The 22,687-nt window shown below is 42.6% G+C and overlaps 1 protein-coding gene across 4 annotated transcripts in view; it reads right to left on the reverse strand.

Annotated features, from left to right (window-relative positions):
- Nucleotides 1-22,687, reverse strand: part of LOC112112643 (rho GTPase-activating protein 6) — a 456,011-nt gene that overhangs the window by 65,711 nt on the left and 367,613 nt on the right. For all 4 annotated transcript variants that reach the window (XM_024208628.3, XM_024208629.2, XM_024208630.1 and 1 more), the window contains exon 2: nt 20,266-20,425. In XM_024208628.3, coding sequence (XP_024064396.1) covers nt 20,266-20,425 — 160 coding nt within the window. The remainder of the gene's footprint in view (nt 1-20,265; nt 20,426-22,687) is intronic.

Raw genomic sequence — 22,687 nt, forward strand, 5'->3', positions numbered from 1 at the left:
AAAAAAAAAAAAAAAAAAAAAAAAAAAAGCCGCGATCGCGATCTGCGGCAGCAATTCGGCGGGAGGTCCTTCGCTCCAAGCGTGAGTGAGGGACTGCCCGCCGAATTGCCGCCAAATAGTTGGACCTGCCGCCCCTCTCCGGAGTGGCCGCCCCAAGCACCTGCTTAGCAAGCTGGTGCCTGGAGCCGGCCCTGGCTGTAACACAGATGGAAGGTGAATATTTTCATCTAAAAGGCCATGGGCTAAAGTTTTTGGGATGTAGGGCATAAAGCCATTAAAAAAAAATCGAAACTCTGAGCCACAGATGTCCCCAGGCTGTTCCACCTTCTTCCCTCCACCAACACAACCTCAGAACCTGAACTCGTTGCGTGGCCAACTAACATTCTGCACCCCCTTTTGGCCTACATTGTTCTATGTTTATTTTGTGTTGAGTCTAGTCCCCCTCCTCTGTGCCTATTAACCTGGCACACTTTCAAACTTTCCTTTTACACTGTAGAATAGCTGTTAAGCAGATAACTGTATTTAATGCCTTTTGCTATGATCTTTCACATGTTCTGTTGAAAACTGTCCCTCAGCAATGCTAGCTTGAAATTGCTCCTTTTGGTCTGGAGGGAGGTATTTAATAAAAGAACCAAATTTTGCATAATTTGTAAAGTTATATTTGGCCATCAGTGCCTAGTAATTCACGATGTGGAATTGTAGGGTTGCCGATGAGTAAGATTTTCTCTATAGAAGATCTAGGCACTTCTGGTGTCTGTCATTTGGAGTGGACTTATATCATTGTTGTTTTCCCTGTTTGTTCACTGCCTCAACTACCAGAGAGTTGGGTGGAGGGTGAGAAAATAGGAAGTCAGAGTCCTTGGTGGGACCATAATACATTTCATTGGCTCTCTTACATTTAGAAGTTACTGTGGCCCAGGCTTGCCAAATGGTTTTCGCAGGTTTCATCAGAGCCTCATTGATAGGAAGGGTAACTTTGGATGGTGTCACAAAGTAAAGACGGTCCAACAGTTTGCTGAGATTCTTTGACATCCTCTACCATATCATCCTCATCACTGCATGAGGCCTCCTCTTCCATCTATGGCTGACAGCTTTTCAAACTGCCAAAAATCCATCGGCCATAGACGGAAAAGAAGGCCTCATGCAGTGATGAGGATGATAAGGTAGTCTGAGGGGTAGCTTTTATCTGCCCTCGCCTCCAGATGCTCAAATGTTTCCTCCTGTTGCTGGGGGGGAAAGCTTGAGTTTCCCTAACATCTAGGAGAGTGTTGCACCGAGGTGCTACAGAGCCTCAGACTGGAGTACATGCACTTGCACTTAGTGTGTCCGCCACTGACCAGGATCGCCTGTCTATATGTGAGGCAGAGTTTAAATCCCGGCGAATCATGTATGGCCCTCCTAGGGAGGATTTCCCTGGAGGAAATAAAACAATTTTCCAAATAGCTCCCTTTTATGGACCCAGCCAGCCAGTTAGCTATAAAATCCCTCTGAGTAGCTGTTCTCTACTTGCTTTACCTGTAAAGGGTTAAAAGAAGTGAGTGGGCATCTGGCCAAAAGAGCCAATGGGAAGGCTAGAACTTTTTAAAATTGAAACAAGACTCCCCTTTTGTTTGTCTGTGGTTGTTCTCGGAGAGAGGCAGACAGGGCTGCAGTTATGCTGTAAGAAACTTGGGGCCAGGTATGAAAAATTATTGGTATCATACCTAGAAACTACTCAAGTGAAATCCCAGATATGTAAGTAGATCAGGAAATATCTAGGGAGACACGATTAGGTTTATCTCTTTTTATTTCTTTATGGTTTGTGGACTCCTCTGTACTAAGCCCAAATGCTTTTGTTTTCCTTGTAACCTTTAAGCTGAACCTCAAGAATGTTATTCTTAATGCTTAATCCTTGTAAGTGTTTTTTTTTAAAATCTAGCAATAGCCTGAGTTTCCAGATTTATTTTCTTTCTTTTTGTTTTTAATAAAATTTACCTTTTTTAAGAACAGGACTGGATTTTTGTGTCCTAAGAGGTTTGTGCACATGTTGTTTAATTAGCTGGTGGCAACAGCTGATTTCCTTTGTTTTTCTTCTCAGCTCTTCCCCAGATTGGGGGTGAAAGGGCTTGAGGGTACCCCACAGGAAAGAATTCCCAAGTGCGCCTTCCCAGGTCCTCAAAGGGGTTTTGCACTTGGGTGGTGGCAGCATCTACCCATCCAAGGTCAGAGAAAAGCTGTAACCTTGGAAGTTTAATACAAGCCTGGAGTGGCCAATATTAATTTTTAGAATCCTTGCGGGCCCCAACGTTCTGCACTCGAAGTGCCAAAGTGGGGAATCAGCCTTAACAGACTTTTTAACTTTTGTAACTGAGGGAAATAGTGGGACTAATGTTGTGAATTGACAGGGTCACAGTGTAAAGTAATTGACGAAACAAGAGTAAGACTATAGTCACAGAATTATTATTTTTAGATTGGAGGAGTGTCCAAAGTGTGCTAAGAATTTTCCAGACTCAAAGGTGGACAAAGTTCCTGTCCCGAAGAGTCCATAACACATTAGGAACTTCCCTATTGCCATTGATTTTAAGTGGAAGGCATTCAAATAGTACGGTGATCAGTGGCAGTATAAAACCCAAGGACAGATAGAACACCATCTTGTGTTTGCAGTGCTCTCGTAACCGGTAATATGAAATGTCAAAGCTGTGTACAGTACTGCATCAAGACAAATTGCAGTACAAGAAAATATTTCAGTTGTGTTCACAATAAGGAGGAGCCTTGCTGCTCCAGATGGATTTAAGAGGAATACAAATTACAACTCTAAAACAGTTCTCAGCTCATTATAAACAAAAACTAAAACTTGTAATTGACTGCTGGCTGGCACTGACTGAAGAATAATAATAAAAAAAGTTTTACAAATCCTATCGTGACTAGAAATTATATTAAAATATAAATGTGACTCTCAGTTTGATCATAAGAAGGTACTTAAAATATACTGAACTGATGAAAACACTTATTATGTCTCCAAGTTTCTTTCAGTTTTGTGGCTTCTAGAATGAGGCTGATCTGAATACAGTTTGTCCTCTCCCTTGGAAAATCCCACAGCAGGGGTTCAGGTGGAGACGAAAACTCCATGAGGTTTCCCTTGCAGATTTTCCTCAGATTCTTCTCTTCGTGAACAGGGTTTGCTGTCAGAGAGTCTCCAAACTCTCTGGATTTTGGGGGATCTGCCAGAGGTTAGAGATTGTCTGCCTCCAAGAGCAGTTCCAATCCTCCCTTTTCCCCCTACCTGTGGCTGCAGAATTTCATTGACAGAGATTCCTCATCTGCTGTTGCTTTTGGAATCTACCCTTAAAAAAGAGCTCTACAGGAAAGATAATGCAGCGTCAGGCTCGTTCCCCGCTGGTCTGATGTACATCCCACAAAACCCATCCTATTCCTTCCCTAGGTACAGATTCCTTCAGAGCTCCCTTGGGCATGGGGCCCAATGAGATGGTAGCGCTTGCTGTAGGCAAGGGGGAGTCATGTACAGAAGACCCCTTCTGTACACAGGTCTGGGGTCACATTACAAACCCTAGCAATTTAGATATTATTCTTATGGATGCCTGTTGACATTTATTCTTTTTATCAGCATTTCATTTCAGTCATCCATAGCATCCATCATATTAAATAATGCACAGGCATTATAGAATCATAGAACTGGAAGGGACCTCGAGAGGTCATCTAGTCCAGTCCCCTGCACTCCAACCTGCTCTTAAAAATCCCCAATGATGGAGATTCCACAACCTCCCTAGGCAATTTATTCCAGTGCTTAACCACTCTGACAGTTAGGAAGTTTTTCCTAATGACCAACCTAAACCGCCTCTGCTGCAATTTAAGCCAATTGCTTCTTGTCCTTTCCTCAGAGGTTAAGAAGAACAATTTTTCTCCCTCCTCCTTTTAACAACCTTTTATGTACTTGAAAACTGTTATCATGGCCCCTCTTAGTCTTCTCTTTTCCAGACTAAACAAACCCAATTTTTTCAATCTTCCCTCTTAGGTCATGTTTTCTAGACCATTAATCATTTTTGTTGCTCTTCTCTGGACTTTCTCCAATTTGTCCACATCTTTCCTGAAATGTAGTGCCCAGAACTGGACACAATACTCCAGTTGAGGCCTAATCAACGCAGAGTAGAGCGGAAGACTTACTTCTCGTGTCTTGCTTACAATACTCTCATTACACCTCTACCCCAATATAACGCAACCCAATATAACACGAATTCGGATATAACGCGGTAAAGCAGCGCTCCGGGGGCGGGGCTGCGCGCTCCAGTGGATCAAAGCAAGTTCGATATAACGCGGTTTCACCTATAATGCAGTAAGATTTTTTGGCTCCCGAGGACAGCGTTATATCACGGTAGAGGTGTATCTCTTATAATTATCTCTTATGGGGCTTTTTTTGATATACAGAAATCTGTATATGGATCACACACACCTCATGAGAGCTTCCAAATCCCAGTGCATTTGCTATTGGAATTGCTGTGGGCCATTTTTATCTTGAGGCTTTCAACTGTACTTTCACTTTATAGTACTAAAATGATTGTTGTAAAAATGATGGCACAGAGGTAATGCTAATTTCTGATTAGTTTGATAATACTGAAAAGGTTACTTCACAGAAAATGTCACTGACATACATAATTCAAAAATATAAAGGAAAAAAGGTCTCTCTTCTACCAGATCTTTTCAATAAATAAATCCATCTGCAGTCATCTTATCTTCGCTAATCAGCATTTACAGACTGAATTCAGACTTATGGCACCAACTAAAGCTCCTCCGCTAAAACTGTCCAATGAAGAAACTTCAGAAATTACTCATATACAAGGGATGCAAGAGAAATCCTCTCCAGGAATATCTAATGTATGTACTTAAGACAGATGTTTAGAAGTCACATATAAAGGTGATAGAAATGAAATTGGTATTTCAGCTAAATTACACAACATAATATGCACTTCAAAGCGGGAGACTTTGGCAATTAGTAAAGTAGAATATGTCGAAGAGTAGTCAAAATGCTTCGATAGATGGAGATGCCAGTGTTATTAATACAACTTCACAGGCCTCCCATGTGTAGTATGTTTATTTTTGTTTTATTCTTTGGCTTTGAAGATAAAAAAGAGAACTATAACAAACAATAGTAATTGAATAAGAAGGTCACTACAAAAATCACCACACACCTATATGGATCACTTTGCAAGGACTGAGTCCACAGAGATTAACATGTCTATGATCTCAGTCCTTTCTTAGATTGTTAACATTATGCACGAGTAGTATCATTGACTACTGACAGACAGCATGTAAATATAAGCATGTGTGCAAATTTTTGCAGGATCAGGACTACATCAAAAACAAAAGACATTTCCTCTGACTGCCTAAGTCTTGGAAGACAGGGAATGAAGAAACATAGATCTCTCATCTGCTGTATGGTCAACACCAAAGCTTTAAAAAATCACAAATCATGACTTGAAAAAGAAATAAAAATCCCCAAACCATACTTTGGAATCCTTGTAATTTGCCTTCTGCCTTTCGGATGCAATCAATTCATGTTTTCAAGCTTTTCTCCACAACCACAGAAATTTTTTTTTAAATGAAAGTTGAGATTCTCGTGTAAAATTCTAATAATGAAATACTAAATTTATTTTCGTTACCTTGTATAAAATGTAGATGTAGAAAATCTACCTTAAGTGCATTATTAAGAAATGATGCTGGAGAGGATTTTCCGTGTTTATCACAAGAGACAATTTCTAAAGTCAGTGGGCTCCAAGCAGTTATAAAAGGTTGGTGTGCAGGGATCACTTTGCAGGATTAGGATGTACATGAGCACTACCCCACAAAATCCAACCTCTAAATGAACAATAGGCAGATCCAGAATTCCCCTTGCCTCATGGTCATGATATAAGCTCATGTAATTAGGTTTCACAAGATGGCGAATAAACCTTTTGTATGGAAACTTGGATCATCATACATCTATCTACATGTATATTTGGAGCATCAGAAAGATCTCTTCCTGCAGTAGCATGCACACTGTGAGGTAGAAATAGTTCATAAAAGTCATTTTTGAAAGCTGGCAGTCCCACTCTCACAGGATGTCCTGTATTTTATTATCTACATGAATGTTCTCATGACCCTGTCAAAAAGGCCCTGTGACACCTCTATCCATTCTACATTTGTACGGTGCCTACTGCAATACAGTCCTGGTTGATGACTGGTGCTCCTAGGCAATACCACAACACAAATAATAGATAATAATTAGAAAGACAAAGGTTCCCGTTCAGGTAATGAGGCAGAAGGCATTTCTCATTGTGAATGGATAAACAGAAAGAGCTTCGGATCCAAAATGCTGAGTCCGTCTCTAAGGCCTGAGGGCTTGACCCTGTACAGTGCTGGGAAAAGTGTTGCTTGCATAAACACAAGGTTAAAAAGTGATTAGTGGGACAGGGAGAGCTGGGGAAGTCAATCTGATGAGCACGGCACACAGTGCTGCTGTCCAGCCTTCGAGCTAGACCTGCCTAGTAGTGGGAGTAAGACTTTAGCATGTAGCTAAACACCTCATTAGCCTGATGTAGATAATGATGCCCATATCTCCTCAGACAAGCCCATGCTCCCCATCCTGCCTTTAAAACACTGCACATTAGCAAGTAGAACTGGCTGGAAAATGGAAATCTAAGTTTTCAAGGGAAGGAATTTCCAGGAAAATTCCAACTTAGCAGAACCAAAACTGAATTTTTAGCATGCCGGCCTGTCTGAAGGGCTCTTGTTAATTTCACTGTTAGCAGAAAGTAAAATTCACAGCCTTTCAGGCAGGCTGCCAGAAGCTGAAAGCCCAGGCTCTCTCTGTCTCCCCAGACCAATTGCCAGAGAGGCAGCTGGACATGTGGCCAGCCGGGTCACTCACCCTCCCTGCCTCCCCTCAAGCTTGGCTGCAACGTCCTAACTGCCCACCTGTCAATTTTTCTCCCTCCCTAAAGGCAAAAAGAAAAGCTGACCAGAGCCTTCCAGGTGAGCAGCAGTCCTTTAGGTTTTCCTGACAGAAAAAAAAAATCCAAATTTTTCATCAGAATTTAAATTTTCCCCTGGAGAATTAAATTTTCTTTTAAAAATAATACTGACAGAAAATTCCGTACCAGCTCTGTTCACAAGTCTGACAGGTGAGGAGCAGATGTGAGCTAAATGTGGAGGATTATGCCTAGTTCTTAGCCTTTTGTCTCCATGCATAGCTTCCATTAACACTTGCTTATGCTCTGCACAAGGACTTACAGGACCGTAGTGCAGATATTTTTATAGGATACAAACAGGGGCAGATGGCAGCATTGATGAAAAGGTGGTCATAAGCATCTGCATTTACAGTGCATTGGTTATGCTAGCATACATGCATTAATGTCTTTAAAGCTGTTATCAATCTCTGTAACTACAAATTTCAGAGTACAGTTTACTTAGATGCTTCCACTGTTTTAATATTTTAAAAATACACAATACCACAGTCAATGATTAGAACACAATGACCAAGTTGGAGCACTTACAAAAATGCAAGCAGAGATAAAAATCATGGTCACCCTCATGTTAAGGAAAATGTGTAATGAAATACAATGAACAGCAATGTGAACAAAAAACTGGTTCAAAAATCTATTCCCTGCCAAAATAAACAAAAAGCAGAGAACACATAATTCTGGATTCCCATTTCTATTCATAGCTGAACAGAAACATGCTGGATACAAAATGAAGCACCGCACAATAAAAGTTCTGAAAGCTAAACAATCTACCTTTGCTCCATTTTAATGACAGGGTCTTGTTTCAAAATTTATGTTTTATTCTTATAGGGCCTTTGATTCAAAGCAACCTAAAATACTCAATCACTTCATCGCTGCCTAATTCCACCCTAATTAAAAAGTTCTATAGGACTCCATAGTACTGATTTTCTGAGAGCAGAGATGCAGCACCTCATAGCTTGTGAAATCGGTTACCAAACATGCATGCAAAATCAGGGTTGTTTAATTTACAAGCTACTCAGCCATGTGCAGCTGCACATACAAGAGCAGGGTACGCTACAGTCTCCTTCTCAGAAATGCAGAGATTTTTTCCCTTAGATCTCCAAGGCAACTTTAGATGCTTTCATTAAGTCAAGATTAATTTTAATGATGATTAATTCGGTGATCTGCAGACTATATTTTTGTAGGCATTACTCAAAACATCAAACATGGTGAGTTTCCATTAGCAATCAGGCTTGCTTCCCAATCCCCACGGTATACTACTACAGTATAATGAGAAATTTGCTAAAAAACCTGATATTATTTGCTGTAATTACTGAAGCTATTATACGCTGCACTAATTTTTGATCAAGTACATAATTAATTATGTTGATAAACATGCTTATTCTATGCAGTGGTGATACTGCAAAAATATATTGTTTGAGACAGTTCATCTTTTTTGTCATCTTGATGATATTGACAGATAGTTTGCAGTCAATTTTGGAAGCATAAGAAAATTTTACAGCTCACATTGGTGCTATTCTTGCATTTTCCCCCAGCACATTTAAGATACACTGAAATGAACCCACAAGTACAAAGTAAGCATATGGTACTATAAGTATAATGTAAATTTACTTTGGAAAGCAGTGCATGTTAAAACACAAACACTACATAAATAACATGAAGGTTCTGACACAAGCCAACAGAAGCAAGAATATTCATTGCTGAGACTGACAGTCTGGTCTTAAACCCAACCTGTTGCATTCAGGTATAGAAGAAATCCAAATATTGGGCTACCATATAGGGCTCAAAATTAAAAATTGGGTATATCAATCTCATATTTTAGTTGGGAATTGATCCTGCTTTGAGCAGGGGGTTGGACTAGATGACCTCCTGAGGTCCCTTCCAATCCTGATATTCTACGATTCTATGATATTTGAGTGATATTTGAGTGATCAGATTGGTGCAAAAAGGTGGAATTAAATACCTACATACTTGATTTGTTTGAAGACCGGGCCCAAAACATTTGCTGTAATGCTTCCCTTGTAAAAAGGAAATCTCCACATAATTATATAATAATAATTTTCATTGGCTCATAATCTTAGAATGATATTGGGTTGTTAATAATAATAAATAATAATGCATTTGAAATAATAACCTTCTGAAGGTCTTTTTTATTTTTATAACCTCTAAACTGGGTGAATTTAGTCCTTGAAATATTACATAGTGCACAAAAACAAAACTGTTCTCAGGTAGATATCCTGTGTTCCAGGTGTTTTGGGCCAGAATGCATTTTATAAATGCCTCTGCATTTAAAAGAAGGTGTTTAATGAAAACACTGACACAAAATTAACTGAGCATGTGCCACCCAAAAAACACATTTCTCTAGCTGACCCAAATTTTGGACTGTTCAAGGTAAATGTATGTTCCCAAACAATCAGAAAAAAATCAGGGGTCAGTAGCTGGTTTATCCATTCACTTCTCTCAAACTCCTATTGGGGACTGTTTCCCCTATCCCAGACTTGAGGATCCTCCTTACCCACTAGCCCTGGAAACCTTCATTACCTTAAAATCTTCTAGGGGTTTTGCTTAGTGGCCGGCAAATTGGTTCCATGTAGGGTGACCATATTTCCCTATACTGAATACAGGTAAAATTACTCGTATTCAAGCGAGTTCAACGGCAATCACTCAGAACTATGCAGTACAAACGTTCAAATTAACATCAAGTTGACTGAGCCCCTGTTAAAAAGAAATACTGTGTAGTTGGATTCTTTTTATTTACCTTCTTATCTTTAAGGCTTTAGGGTTCACACAGGGAGGGGTGACACACACACCCCTACCCTCCCACACACACAAGGGGAGAGGTGACACACATACACTCCCGTATACCTCTCTCACAAAGGGGGGTGACTGATTGAGCCAACTTTCCCTGCCCAGTGCTCTCCACCCTCCATGCCTGGCTGGGCCCCCGGGACAGACCTGCCTCTCCTGGTACGTGGCGCCGTGTCTTCCCAAGGCAACACGTGGGGGGGGGGGACACACGCAGGGTCACATGCCCCTCCTCCCAGATTTCTGCCAGGGTTCACACCAGACTGTGGTAAGCAGCAGCTTTTTGGCACTGTGCGGGAGGGAAGGGACAGGAGCTGCTTCCAGCCGTGGGGGAGCAGGGGTGGAGATGACCTGGCCTGTGTCTTTGCAGAGCTCATCTCTTCTTCTCTACTCCCCTCCCCACCCCCTCGTGGCTGGAAGCAGCTTGTCCCTTCCTGCCTGCACAGTGTCGGAAGGCAGCTAACAACTCCAGACTGCTGCTGGCCATCGACATAACCCAGTCTCCTTCTGTTCCCCGGCTACAGCATGGACAGGAAGGGGTTAAGCCCTAACGATGCATTGTGCACCGGGGCATCAGGGCAACTGACTGCAAGGGCTTCAGCTGCCTCGGAGCCCGGCCAGAGAGGTGGCTCAGCGGGGGGAGGGTGCCTAGGGACGGCAGCAGCCCCACGCTCCCTGGGGGCAGGATCCAGGGCAGGAGCGGGGGCAGGTGAAGAGGGTGCTAAGCCCCTGCCCCGGGGGTTGCTGTGGAGCCTGCAGGTTCGGGGCATGAAGAGGCTGGAAATCACTTTGCCCCCACCACTCCAGAGCTTAGCTGAGGGGTGGAGAGGCTTCCCTGTGCCAGCGCTGTGCGGGACTTTGGCACACGCAGGGCTCAGCTCCTCCTGGCCAGGGCCCCGGGCAGGAGGATCTTGGGCTTTCCTGGGGCGCTGGGCCAGTCAGAGGCAGTGAGGGGAAGGAAGGAGCCTGCCAGGCAGGCTGCTAGTGAGCTGATTGCTCCGACCAGGGGCTGGTTCTCCGCACAGCTGTGGGAGCCCCAGACTATATTGAACCAATAAGGAGGGCAGGGGTTGTGGGCTACCACTTGAGAACTGCACCTCCCACCTCAAAAATAAAAAAGCAAAGACAAGCCAGAAATCACAGGTAAGGAATGGATTCTCTGGCCCACAGGTAAGATGGCCCACTGGTGATCAAGAAAGAAGGGTCTAAGGAGGTAACAGTGTAATATCTGGAGTTCAAATATCACCTGAAATATCAGGATCTCTGAATAACATTCCCATTCCCAATCCTAGCCTCACTGGAATATGAGTTTCCTCTATAACAGATCTATTTCAAACAAATTCTATAAAGTTTTATTACAAAACTAATTCTATGTGCTTTTCAGATAAACCTGATACGTTTTAAAAAAACCAAACATTTTACTTAAGCGGTTGTATTTCCATACTGAATGGGGGACTCCCATAAACATCAATAAAACCACCACCCACCTTAAACCTCTCCCTTTCTGTGACGTTTACAAAAACCTTGACAAGTTAGGCCACTGGCTATTGTGCTAGTTGGTATTGTTTTCTTGTACTCTCCCATCTGTGTGGCTGTATCTATCTGTTGTCTCTTATATTTAGGTTGTAAAGTGTTTGGCGTTGGGACCATCTCTTTTGTAATTTATTTGTACAGTGCATAGCACAATGGGGCCTTCATCCATTATTGGGTCTCCAATGTGCTACTGCAATACAAATAATAATAATCAGAAGAAAAAATTGCCTATAACAATATAAAGCTTTAAATTCATCTAGAGCACAGAAGAAGAATGAGCTATATGCTTATATTTTACTAACAACCTACAGATTTCTCGGACAAAGGCATTGTCCTAGACCTTCAGCAAGGTCATTTCAGCTGTGCTGCTATGAAAGCACATGGTATTACCCGCATGTTCAGCTGCAGATTTAAAGCAACATCCACTCTCTAAGCATATATAAAAAGAGAAATTATTTTTCAGTCTCAATGCAATAATCATACGCTGCCTCAAACTGTCAAAACTAATCATCAATGAAACCAATATACAAAAAGCCATTAGTCTTTGTGGGCATCGTTGTTTTATTCTCAAGTGAATTTTCAGCTTGTGAAATGCGCCAAATAGAACTGTAAAGCATGGACAAAAGCAGTATAAATGTCTCCACACTAGCCTGCTCATACAGCTAAGTACCCACACAGAAGGGCCACCTTTACAAGTGACAAAGCCACACGTGCTCTTCATGCTCATTCAATTCTCAGCCTTTCTGCTGTGACTGTCAAACAGCCAATGGTCCACCCTACCAGGGATGGGTTGAAATACTAGTGTGATGCTTACTGATCATGTCCCAGTGCTCTGTGGTGTGGAGGAGTGCAAGCCCTTTCATGCTGCTGAAGAGATCTATGATAATAGTCACTTAAGCTGTCCCCTGGGAGATCAGGATGTGTCATCCCTTTTTGCAGCACTCCCTTGAGCATGCTGCAAATTCCTCTCTGCTCTTCAAAAGGAAGCTTCCCTCTGCTATTACCCTAACTTCCTCTGCACACAATTGTGGACACAACCTCTATTTCCTCCCTCTGGCACTCCACCCAACCCCTCATATGAAAGAACCTCCAGATTCATCTAGTTTGCATAGTAATTTGAAGATGATGATTGGGAGAAGTCAGTCCTGGCTGCCATCAAGACTCTAGATTCACAGAGTTTAAATAAGACAAGACCATTAAATTGTCTAGTCTGACCACCTGGTTAACACAGGACATTAAATTTCACCAAGACACCCCTGTACTGAAATCAATAAGTTGTGTTTGACTAAAGAATATCTTCCAGAAAGGCACCCAGTTGACATCAAAAGATGCAGAATCTACCAATTCCCTTGATAGTTTGTTCCAATGATTAATCACCATACTGTTACTGTTAAAAATATATGCCTTATTTCAGTAGCTCCCAAACTTTAACAACCTGTGAACCCCTTTCACTAAAATGTCAAGTCTCACGAACCCCCCCCCCCTTAAAATTAATATATCCAGGGATTTTCTCCTTTACCTGAGTATAAATTATAAAAGCAGTGATCTTGGAAATACACAATTTGTTTTTATGACATGCTTATTACACACTATTATGAATTATTATTTATCATTACAGTATTTAGATTACATTGTGAAAACGGCAACACTCTTCCAAGATCTCACTTTCGTAGCTTGAATCACTTTGAATAAGCCTGTTATAAGACAAGGCTCCTGTGTTTCATCAAGGAGTATCAGATGTGAAACAGCATGAAGGTATTTAAGAAGCCAACTCAAAGAGTTCCTACGCAAGCATTCAGGTCTTGAGCAGTCCATGCAAACAATGCACGTTACAACAAAGCTTAAACTTGTTCTTCATAATCATTTTAAAAACAAGACTAGCTGCCTATGTAATTTTAAAAACAGCAAAAAATATCCACCTCTCTTTCCATTTTTTATAAGGAGTCTTGAAGTTTAAATCTCCTCAGTGTGATAGATAGGCTTGCTTTGATCTGCTTCGCTCTTTGAAGTCCAGGGGCTCCGGGCTGCTGGCCCCGTGCTGCCCGGGGTCCCTAGGGACAGCTCTGTCCACCATTAGGGAATTTTTTCCTGAGAACCCCCTGTAACATTTCACGAACCCCCAGGGGTTTGGGAACCACTGCCTTATTTCTAATTTTGAATTTATCTGGCTTCTGCTTCCTGCCATTGGTTCTTGCTTTTCCTGCTAGGTTTAAAGAGTGCTTTATAGTATGTGGTATTATCTCTCCTCAATGGTGACTGTAACCAAGTCACCTCTCAATCTTCCTTTATATAAACTAAACAGACTGAGCTCTCTAAGTCTTTCACGGGAAGGCATTTTCTCCAGCCCTTGAATAATTGCTGTGGCTCTCTCTTGCACCTTCATTTTTTCATTATCGTTTTTAAAGGACACCAGAACAGTATGCAGTATTGGGGTCACCAATGCTGTATACAGAGGTAAAATCACCTCCCGACTCCTATTCACTACTCCCCAGTTTCTACATCCAAGGATCGCATTCGCTTTTTTTGCTACAGCATCGCACTGGGAGCTCATGTTGAATTGCTTGTCTGCTCTGACTCCTAAGCCTTTTCAGAGTCGCAGCTTTCCAGGATATGGTCCCCATTCTGTAGGTATGGCCTGTGTTCCTTGTTCTGAGAGGCATAACTTTGCACCTGGCTACATTAAAACATATTTTATTTGAATAGAACCCAGCTTATCAAGAGATCCAGATCACTCTATATCTCCTTCCATCTTTGTGTCATTCACAAAGCAACAATGATTTTATATTTACTTCCAGATAGATACTGATTTACTTGATAAAAATACTGACTATTGATCCCTGCGGAACCCCGCTAGAAACACCCACTAGAATCAACTATGATTCCCCCCGACAACAACTTTTTGAGATCTGTCAGTTAGCAAGTTCTTAATTCATTTACCATGAGCTCTATAGATATTGTATAGTGCTAATATTTTAAATCAGAAAGTCAAACACCTTACAAAAGCAGTCTCAGGACTTCTGGTGGTGCTGTAGCAGTAGGTACCGTAGATGGTACTTCCTTTGTGCAACTGGAAAAGTGGTGTTGAAAGAGACTAGAGGAGCAAAAGAAATGTGTCCTGTCCATATTCCTTTAAATAAAGGTAAAGGAAGATGGTAACATGCTCAATTTTGGGCATTGTGGCACCAATTGAATGGTCTAACAGGACTGTCCAGAACTGCTTGAACTGGCTCTAGTGCTTTGCTTCTACTGTGAAGCCCCTTGCTCTGTGCTCTGCCTGGGGGCAGATACCCTGTTGGCAGAATCGTGGCATTCAAGGCCCTATTTCTATGCCACTGTTGACTTTTCAGACCACAAGCCAATAGTTGTATTAGTTCATCTCCAGAATATTGGAGGGAACACTGTATGTGATGGAAAGTATGATACATGGTTTTTATTTTGCGGCACATACACACACAGAGAGGGTGGTTTTTGTCTCCCAGGATGCCTCTTTCATTTTGTAACACGAAACTTCAAAACTGACTACAATCAACTGGATTGTTATCATGGTAATAACGCAATTTGCTTAATTGCACTGAGATGTTTACTGTGCTATGTTGCCTATGTGATTATGGCATGCAGCCACATTACCAGTAAGAAATATAATTGAGCAATTTGGGGGCACCCAAGGGACTTATTCATCTGACTCTGCACACAATTCTGTGAAAACATCAACTATTTTTCATACCACAGTATTGTTTGTAGACTCTACAAACAAAACACTTCCTATTTGTGATGTCATAGATTAAGTTTAGGGGAGAATCAATGGCATAGAGGAAAAAGTATAAGACAAAATATTTTTCATTCTGGGCCATTTGCACATGGCAATTTCTCCAAAAAAAGCTGGATCCAATGCCACTGAAGTCAATGGAAAGACTCTCACTGACTGCAATGGGCACTGGATCAGACCCAAAGATGCCAAGTTTATGCTTGGCCCTGAGTGGTGCATAAGGGGACCTTTCCTTCTTTATGCCCCTGGGAGGGGCAAAGTACAGTGAGGCAAAGGAAAGGGCAAAGTGGAAGTGAAGAGCCATGCTTTTACCCTAGCAAACTGCAGCAGTAGAGATGGCTGGTCCCAGAGGGCAGCTGACACCATACCCTCTTATATAAGGGCACAGTGACTGCTCTTTCACAGAGCTTGGGGAGGGGCTGTTTCTGCTTCAGGTACAATGGATCCTGGAGCTCCCACTAGGACTCTCTAAAATGAAGTTGTGCCTTTGAGGCAAAATAGAGCCCAAGCAGTTTTGCAGAATTAAAGTCCCTGCGTTGTTTCTTCCATTCCAAAATGTGTGTGTTTAAAGTAGAAGTGGAAGATCACTAGAATTAAAAGTCCAGGCTCTAGTTTGATCAATTGCTTCTTTACAGCTTGCTAGATCAAAGAAAGAAAGAGAAGGGGGAAAAAACACAAAAATAAAAATAAAAAACCCTGAACCTAATAGTCTCTAATTTGGCCCTTCCCCCAACTCAATATATTGCCATATATCATTAGCCTTCATTTAAGGCCTTCAGTTGGCATTCAATCCATGTGATATTGCACACATCCAAGCCAAATGGAATTCTTTGTGTGATTTTCATGTGACTTTCAATTGTTTTACTAAAATTCAGCTAAATCACATTCTCTTCAGTTTTGAACATTGTGACTACATGTAATTTTTGGTAGGATTCTTCCCAATTCTGCATGACTTTTCACAAAAAAATTCAGAGTGTTTCAATACATTAAACAAACAATGAAACAAATGCACATCATTCAGATTTGCTAGTATGTACACAATACAGTATTCCATTTTTCCAGGATTCTCTCAGCTGAGGTTTTTTCAGCAGCTGTATTTATGCAAGCTTCATTAGTTCCTAATTGTCCATATATTTCCCCCTTAGTTATCTTGTTAAAGACCAATTACAAAAAGTATTTCAATAGCTTAGCCATTTGTGCTCAGATTACACACTGATGGGTGCTTTATAAATATGTAGATAGTTTTTAGAATTAGCATCAATTTCATTTTCTTAATGTATTAATGGACTTGCTTTCTCTCCATTAATTATTATGTGTTATCTCTATTGCTTTAGCTCCCAGATTCCCCTTTAAGTTTGGAGCCCCTTTGTGTCAGGACTACACAGTCACTGCCCCCAAGGAATTTACCATCTACAATAACATACTCCAGTGTTTCCATTCCCATTGATAGTTGTAAAAGTCCTTCTTATTCTCCTTAATCCACTTGGCTATCATGTTGCTGTCTTGATGTACTGTTTACTCTGCGAGCCTTAACTGTCTTTGTATATTCTTGGTTAGCTCCCTCTCTCTTCTCTATTTGCATGACAGGTTTGTTTGGTTTTTTTTACTTCACATTTGGCCAATCTCACATGAAACCACATTGGCTGCTTCTTGGTTTTTGCATTTTCCTTTTCACATGAATTGTAGATTACTGTGCACCAATGATGGTTACTTTAAGACTGTTCAAGATATCTTTCACACTCATGCACTTTAAAGTGATTTTATGCTTGGCTTTCTCTCCCCCCCACTCCCCCTTGCATCCCTTCTCCCTCATCATACAGGAGGACATGGAGGGTCATTGCTTCCCACAGTGGCAATCAGACCATGGAGGTCCTTCACTGCCCCCCACATCTCAGATATCTGTAAGGCCCCAGTTAAGGAAAACAGTTAAGCACATGTTCAAGCCCATCCCTATTCACCAAAGCACTTATGAACAGGTTTAACTTTTACCACATGTTAAGTGCATTGCTGACTAGAGATGGTCTACTGCAGGCATAGTCAATTATTTTTTGTCAAAAAGTCCAAATTTCTTGGTCAAGGTATAGTCAAGGTCCAGACTCCAGAGAAACATTTTTCACCCTGCAAGTGCCCCTGTTCAACAAACACATACAATGCTGTGTAATGTACCCAGGGCCTATTGCTTATATTTTTAGTGCATTAAACGAAAAATAAAATCAAACCACTGCATAACCTAAAAATAACCTCCAAGAAAGATATAATAAATTACATCTGAGACTTTGACAAAGTACATAAATAAAATATCAAATAGATGGAAATATTAGTATTAAAATACATTCAGACAACTGTTTAAGCTTTGAATTTGTTTTGAGTTTACAAAGAGTATTAATTTTGATTTTGTCAAATAAAATTATTGTAGGCATATTACCCCCCCACACCTAGCTTAGGGTTACTATGTTTCAAGTTCCCCAATAAAGGACACTGTCGGCCGGCTGGGAGTTGGGGAGGAGGGGAAGAGCTGAAGGGGAGAGTACAGTTCGGGGGATGCTGGAGGGGATATTTGGGTGTTGCTGGAGCAGTGTGCATGTACTGGGAGGAAGTATTGGGGGGTGCAGGAGGGGGTGAATGTACTTGGAGGGGGCAATTTGTGGGGTTGCTGCAGGAGTGTGCATGTACTGGGAGGGGTATTTGGGGGATGCAGGAGAGGTGTGTGTGTACTGGGAGGGGGCATTTGGTGGTGTTGGAAGGGTGTTTGTGTACTGGGAGGTGGTATTTGGGGGGTGCTGGCGGGGGTATGTGCAGCCTCACTCTTGAGATAGGGGGCAGTGTTGCTCCCTGTCACGGTGGCAAAGCGGTTGGTGCAGCCCATCAGTCTGCACCTCCCAGCAGGCCTCTCCCCCTCCCCAGGGCAGGGAGCCAGAGCCTGGCTCTGTCACTCCTCCCAGACAGGCTCTGAGGCCCCGCGGCAGGGCAGGCAGACTGGCCAAGAGGCGCTTGGCAGCTCTGCTTCCCTGATAGGCCGGGTGGCCCAGCTCCCCCAACCCACCGATCGCCCACAACTTCCCACCACCCCAACAGCACCTGCTTGTTTGCCCACTTGCCCCATCCCTGTGCTGCAGCCTGCAGGCTGGCGGATGATGGAGCTAATGGGCATTACTCCTGAGGGCATTCTGCACCAAAAAAATTAAAATTCTATGCCAAAAAATTAAAAATTCTGCACTCAATATTTTAAAATTCTGCAAATTTTATTTGTCAAACAAATGTGGAGGCTCCAGCATGGCACTGGGGAGCACAGGCCACTGGCTGCACAGAGGTGGGAGGCCACTCTGCAGCTCCCTGACATAGTGCAAGGATCGGGCCTGCCCCAGAAACACACAAGAGCCCTGTCCCTCTGTGCCAGGTGCACCAGGTGTGGGCAGGCAGACTCAGCCCGGCAGGATCCAAGTGTGGAGGGGCTTAGTGTGGGGGGATCCAGGTGTGGGTTGAGAGGGCTCTGTGTGGGGCAATCTGGGTGCGGGCAGCTCAGTAGGGGATCTGGGTGCAGGGAGGATCTGGATGCACAGGGGTTTTGGGGGGAGATTCTGAGTGCAATGGTAATTGGACTCTGCACGGGGGTCCAGGTGAAGGTGGTTGGAGGTCAGCGGGAGAGCAGGTGTGGGGGGGATAGAGCTCGGCACGGGGGTCTGGGTGTGGGGGGTTTAATGGGGAAATCTAGATGCTGGGGGAGTGGGGTTCAGTGGGGTGGGGATCCAGGTGCAGCTGGTTGGGGCTTGGTGAAGGGGCAGTGGGGCTCGGTGGGGGAGGTTCTGGGTGGGGGGGTGAGGATCAGCAGGAGGCTCTGGATGCACGGGGGTTGAGCAGATGTGCAGCAGCACCCCGTACAGTGATCCTTCCACCTGCAGCTGAGGAACGATGGGTACAAGAAGTGGGGAGAGTTTGCAGAGCTTCCTGCAGCTGGGGGAAAAATCTGGGGGTGGGTCTGACACAGCCCCGGATGCTGTGCAGGGGAAGAGGAAGTACCATCCTCCCCAGCCCAGCCAGGACCAGTACCCAAAACATACTGCTGGGGAGGGTCACATGACTGCTCTTGTGGCTTCCCTTTGCTTCCCCGCCTGAAAGTCATTTTTCTGCAAAGTAATCTGCAGGGGACATAAATTCTGCATATGTGCAGTGGTGCAGAATTCCTCCAGGAGTAGGGAATGTACCTGCACAAGCAGTTGCCCGGGGACACTGCGCCCTGCAGCCCGGCCCACCCATCAGCCCCCCGTGAGGGAGACCTGCGCTGGGGAGAGGGCATGGCGCAGTATGACTCCAACCATGGCTTGGCATCAGCCCATTTGACCTTTGCGGTCTACTCAAAAGTGTCTGGTAATCTGGATTTGGCCCACGGTCCACCTATTGCAGTGGTCCCCATCACAGTGCCTGCGGGTGCCATGGCATTTATGTGCACCCACCTAGTGCCCAGCAAGGGAGAGAAGCCGCAGCCCTGCACCTGACAGGGACAGAAAACTCAGGCTGCGGGCACGGTGTTCTCTGTTCCTGGCAGGCGCGGGGCCCGCCTAGTGCCCAGCAGGGGAGAGAAGCCACGGCCCCGCATCTGCCGGGGACAGAGAACTCCAGGGCTGCGGGCGCCACTGTTCTCTGTCCTCACGGCTTCTCTCCGGCTTCTCTCTTCTCTCTGGATTCATATATTATGTAATATTAAATATGATGATTTTCGTATTACTTAATGTACAAATACAAAATAAGCCTTGAAAAATTGTTGGCGCCCGCCACACTCTTCTGAAAACATGAATGTGCTACTGGCCACAAAAAGGTTGGGGACCACTGATCTAGATGATACTTAGTCCTGCCATGACTGGACTAGATGACTTCTGAAGGTCCCTTCCAGTCTGATGATTCTACGATTCTGAAAACTAGGACCTTTTAAGGTTTCTCAGTTGGATACCCATAAACTGAGGCACTCAAAATCACTAGTTACTTTGCAAATCTTGATAACTTACAACACGGTTGTTATGATCAAGGAAAAATGTAATATATGATCATGCCAAGCAGTGACCAACATACTATATTTTTCTTCCCATGTTACTGTGACATGTAGTTTGTGGTTTACCAAACAGATGTTTAAACTTTCACCATTCTAAATAGAAATAATTGATGGAGCCTTACCTTTGGGAATAGTAATCTGACAACCTAGGTCACAGTCCTGCTGCAACTGATAAAAAGCCACTTCCTGTAGTCGGGCACGCTCCAACTCCGAAAGGCTTTGAACGGGAACTGACTTCAGCCGAACACTGCGTCCTGACATGCTGTTCCACGTGAAGTCACCCTACAGGAAATCAAGTGGAAAAACATGAAGCATCATATGCACAGTTTAAACAAACATACCCTTCTCTTTTATTGGTAAAAAAACAACACAGGACCCTTTCCTTAAAAATTCACTTCTTGGACAGTCCTGACCTTTGAAATGCCATCTTTGTTTTCCCAGAATCAATTAATCTATGCAAAAAACTAGGGCTGTCAAGCAATTAAAAAAATTAATCGTGATTAATCGCAATAATAACAACAATAGAATACCATTTATTTAAATATTTTTGGATGTTTTCTACATTTTCAAACATATTGATTTCAATTACAATACAGAATACAGAGTGTACACTGCTCACTTTACAGTATTTGCACTGTAAAAAAACAAAAGAAATAGTACTTTTCAATTCACCTAATACAAGTACTGTAGTGCAATCTCTTTATCATGAAAGTTGAATTTACAAATGTAGAATTATGTACCAAAAAAACTGCATTCAAAAATAAAACCATGTAAAATTTAGAGCATGCCAGTCCACTCAGTCCTACTTCTTGTTCAGCCAATCACTCAGACAAAAAAGTTTGTTTACATTTGCAGGAGATAATGCTGTCCACTTCTTGTTTACAATGTCACCTGAAAGTGAGAACAGGCGTTCTCATGGCACTGCTGTAGTGGCGTGGCAAGAGATTTATGTGCCAGATGCGCTAAAGATTCATATGTCCTTTCATGCTTCAACCACCTTCCAGGGGACATGCATCCATGCTGATGACGGGTTCTGCTCGATAACAATCCAAAGCCAGTGCGGACTGATGCGTGTTCATTTTCATCATCTGAGTCAGATGCCACCAGCAGAAGGTTGATTTTCTTTTTTGGAGGTTCAGATTCTGTAGTTTCCGCATCAGAGTGTTGCTCTTTTAAGACTTCTGAAAGCATACTCCACACCTCATCCCTCTCAGATTTTGGAAGGCACTTCAGATTCTTAAACCTTGGGTCGAGTGCTGTAGCTATCTTTAGAAATCTCACAAATCTCTTTAGAAATCTCTTCTTTGCATTTTATCAAATCTTCAGTGAAAGTATTCTTCAAATGAACAACATGGGTTGGGTCATCATCCGAGACTGCCATAACACGAAATATATGGCAGAATGCGGGTAAAACAGAGCAGGGGACATACAATTCTCCCCCAAGGAGTTCAGTCACAAATTTAATTAACTCTTTTTTTTTAAATGAACGTCATCAGCATGGAAGCATGTCCTCTGGAATGGTGGCCGAAGCATGAAGGAGCATACGAATGTTTAGCATATTTGGCACGTAAATACCTTGCAATGCCGGCTACAAAAGTGCCATGCAAATGCCTGGTTCTCACTTTCTGGTGACATTGTAAATAAGAAGAGGGCAGCATTATCTCCTGTAAATGGAAACAAACTTGTTTGTCTTAGCGATTGGCTGAACAAGAAGTAGGACTGGATGGACTGGTAGGCTCTGAAATTTTACATTTGTTTTTTAGTGTAGTTATGCAACAACAACAAAAATCTACATTTGTAAGTTGCACTTTCACAACAAAGAGACTGCACTACAGTATTTGTATGAGGTGAATTGAAAAATATTATTTCTTTTATCATTTTTATAGTGCAAATATTTGTAATAAAAATATACACTTTGATTTAAATTACAACAATACAATGTATACAAAAATGTAGAAAATCATCCAAAATATTTAATAAATTTCAATTGGTATTCTATTTTTTAACAGTGTGATTAAAACTGCGATTAATCACGATTAATTTTTTTAATCACAATTAATTTTTGAGTTAATCGCGTGAGTTAACTGCGATTAATCGACAGCCCTACAAGAAACCCAAAACAAAACAAAAACCCACCACATAATTTCTACCTGAAAACATTTATCTATTATTGTTGCAAAAACATTAGGATTCCTAAAGAACGTGGGGGGGGGGGTGTTGTTTGAGCTGAGACTAGATGATCCCAATGGTAATTTCTGGCTTTATAATCTCTAAATCTTGAACACACTAGTGTGACCAGGGACAGCTGCCGGTGAGCATGATGCCCACCCCAGTTGGCAGGGCTGGGGTCATTACAGACATGCCGGAGGAGCTGCCCGCTGCGGTTCCTGGTAGAGCCCTGCAGCTCCACAGATATCCGCTTTATATCCGTGGATATCCGCATCCACAGATATACATTTTGTATCCACGCAGGACTCTACTAATAATAATGAGAAGTACTGACCACTATCTTCTCAGACTTCCTACAAAACTATCAAATGTAAC

This window comes from Terrapene carolina, unplaced genomic scaffold (assembly GCF_002925995.2).
Source record: "Terrapene carolina triunguis isolate 2854851 unplaced genomic scaffold, T_m_triunguis-2.0 Scaffold22, whole genome shotgun sequence".
NCBI lineage: Eukaryota > Metazoa > Chordata > Testudines > Emydidae > Terrapene > Terrapene triunguis.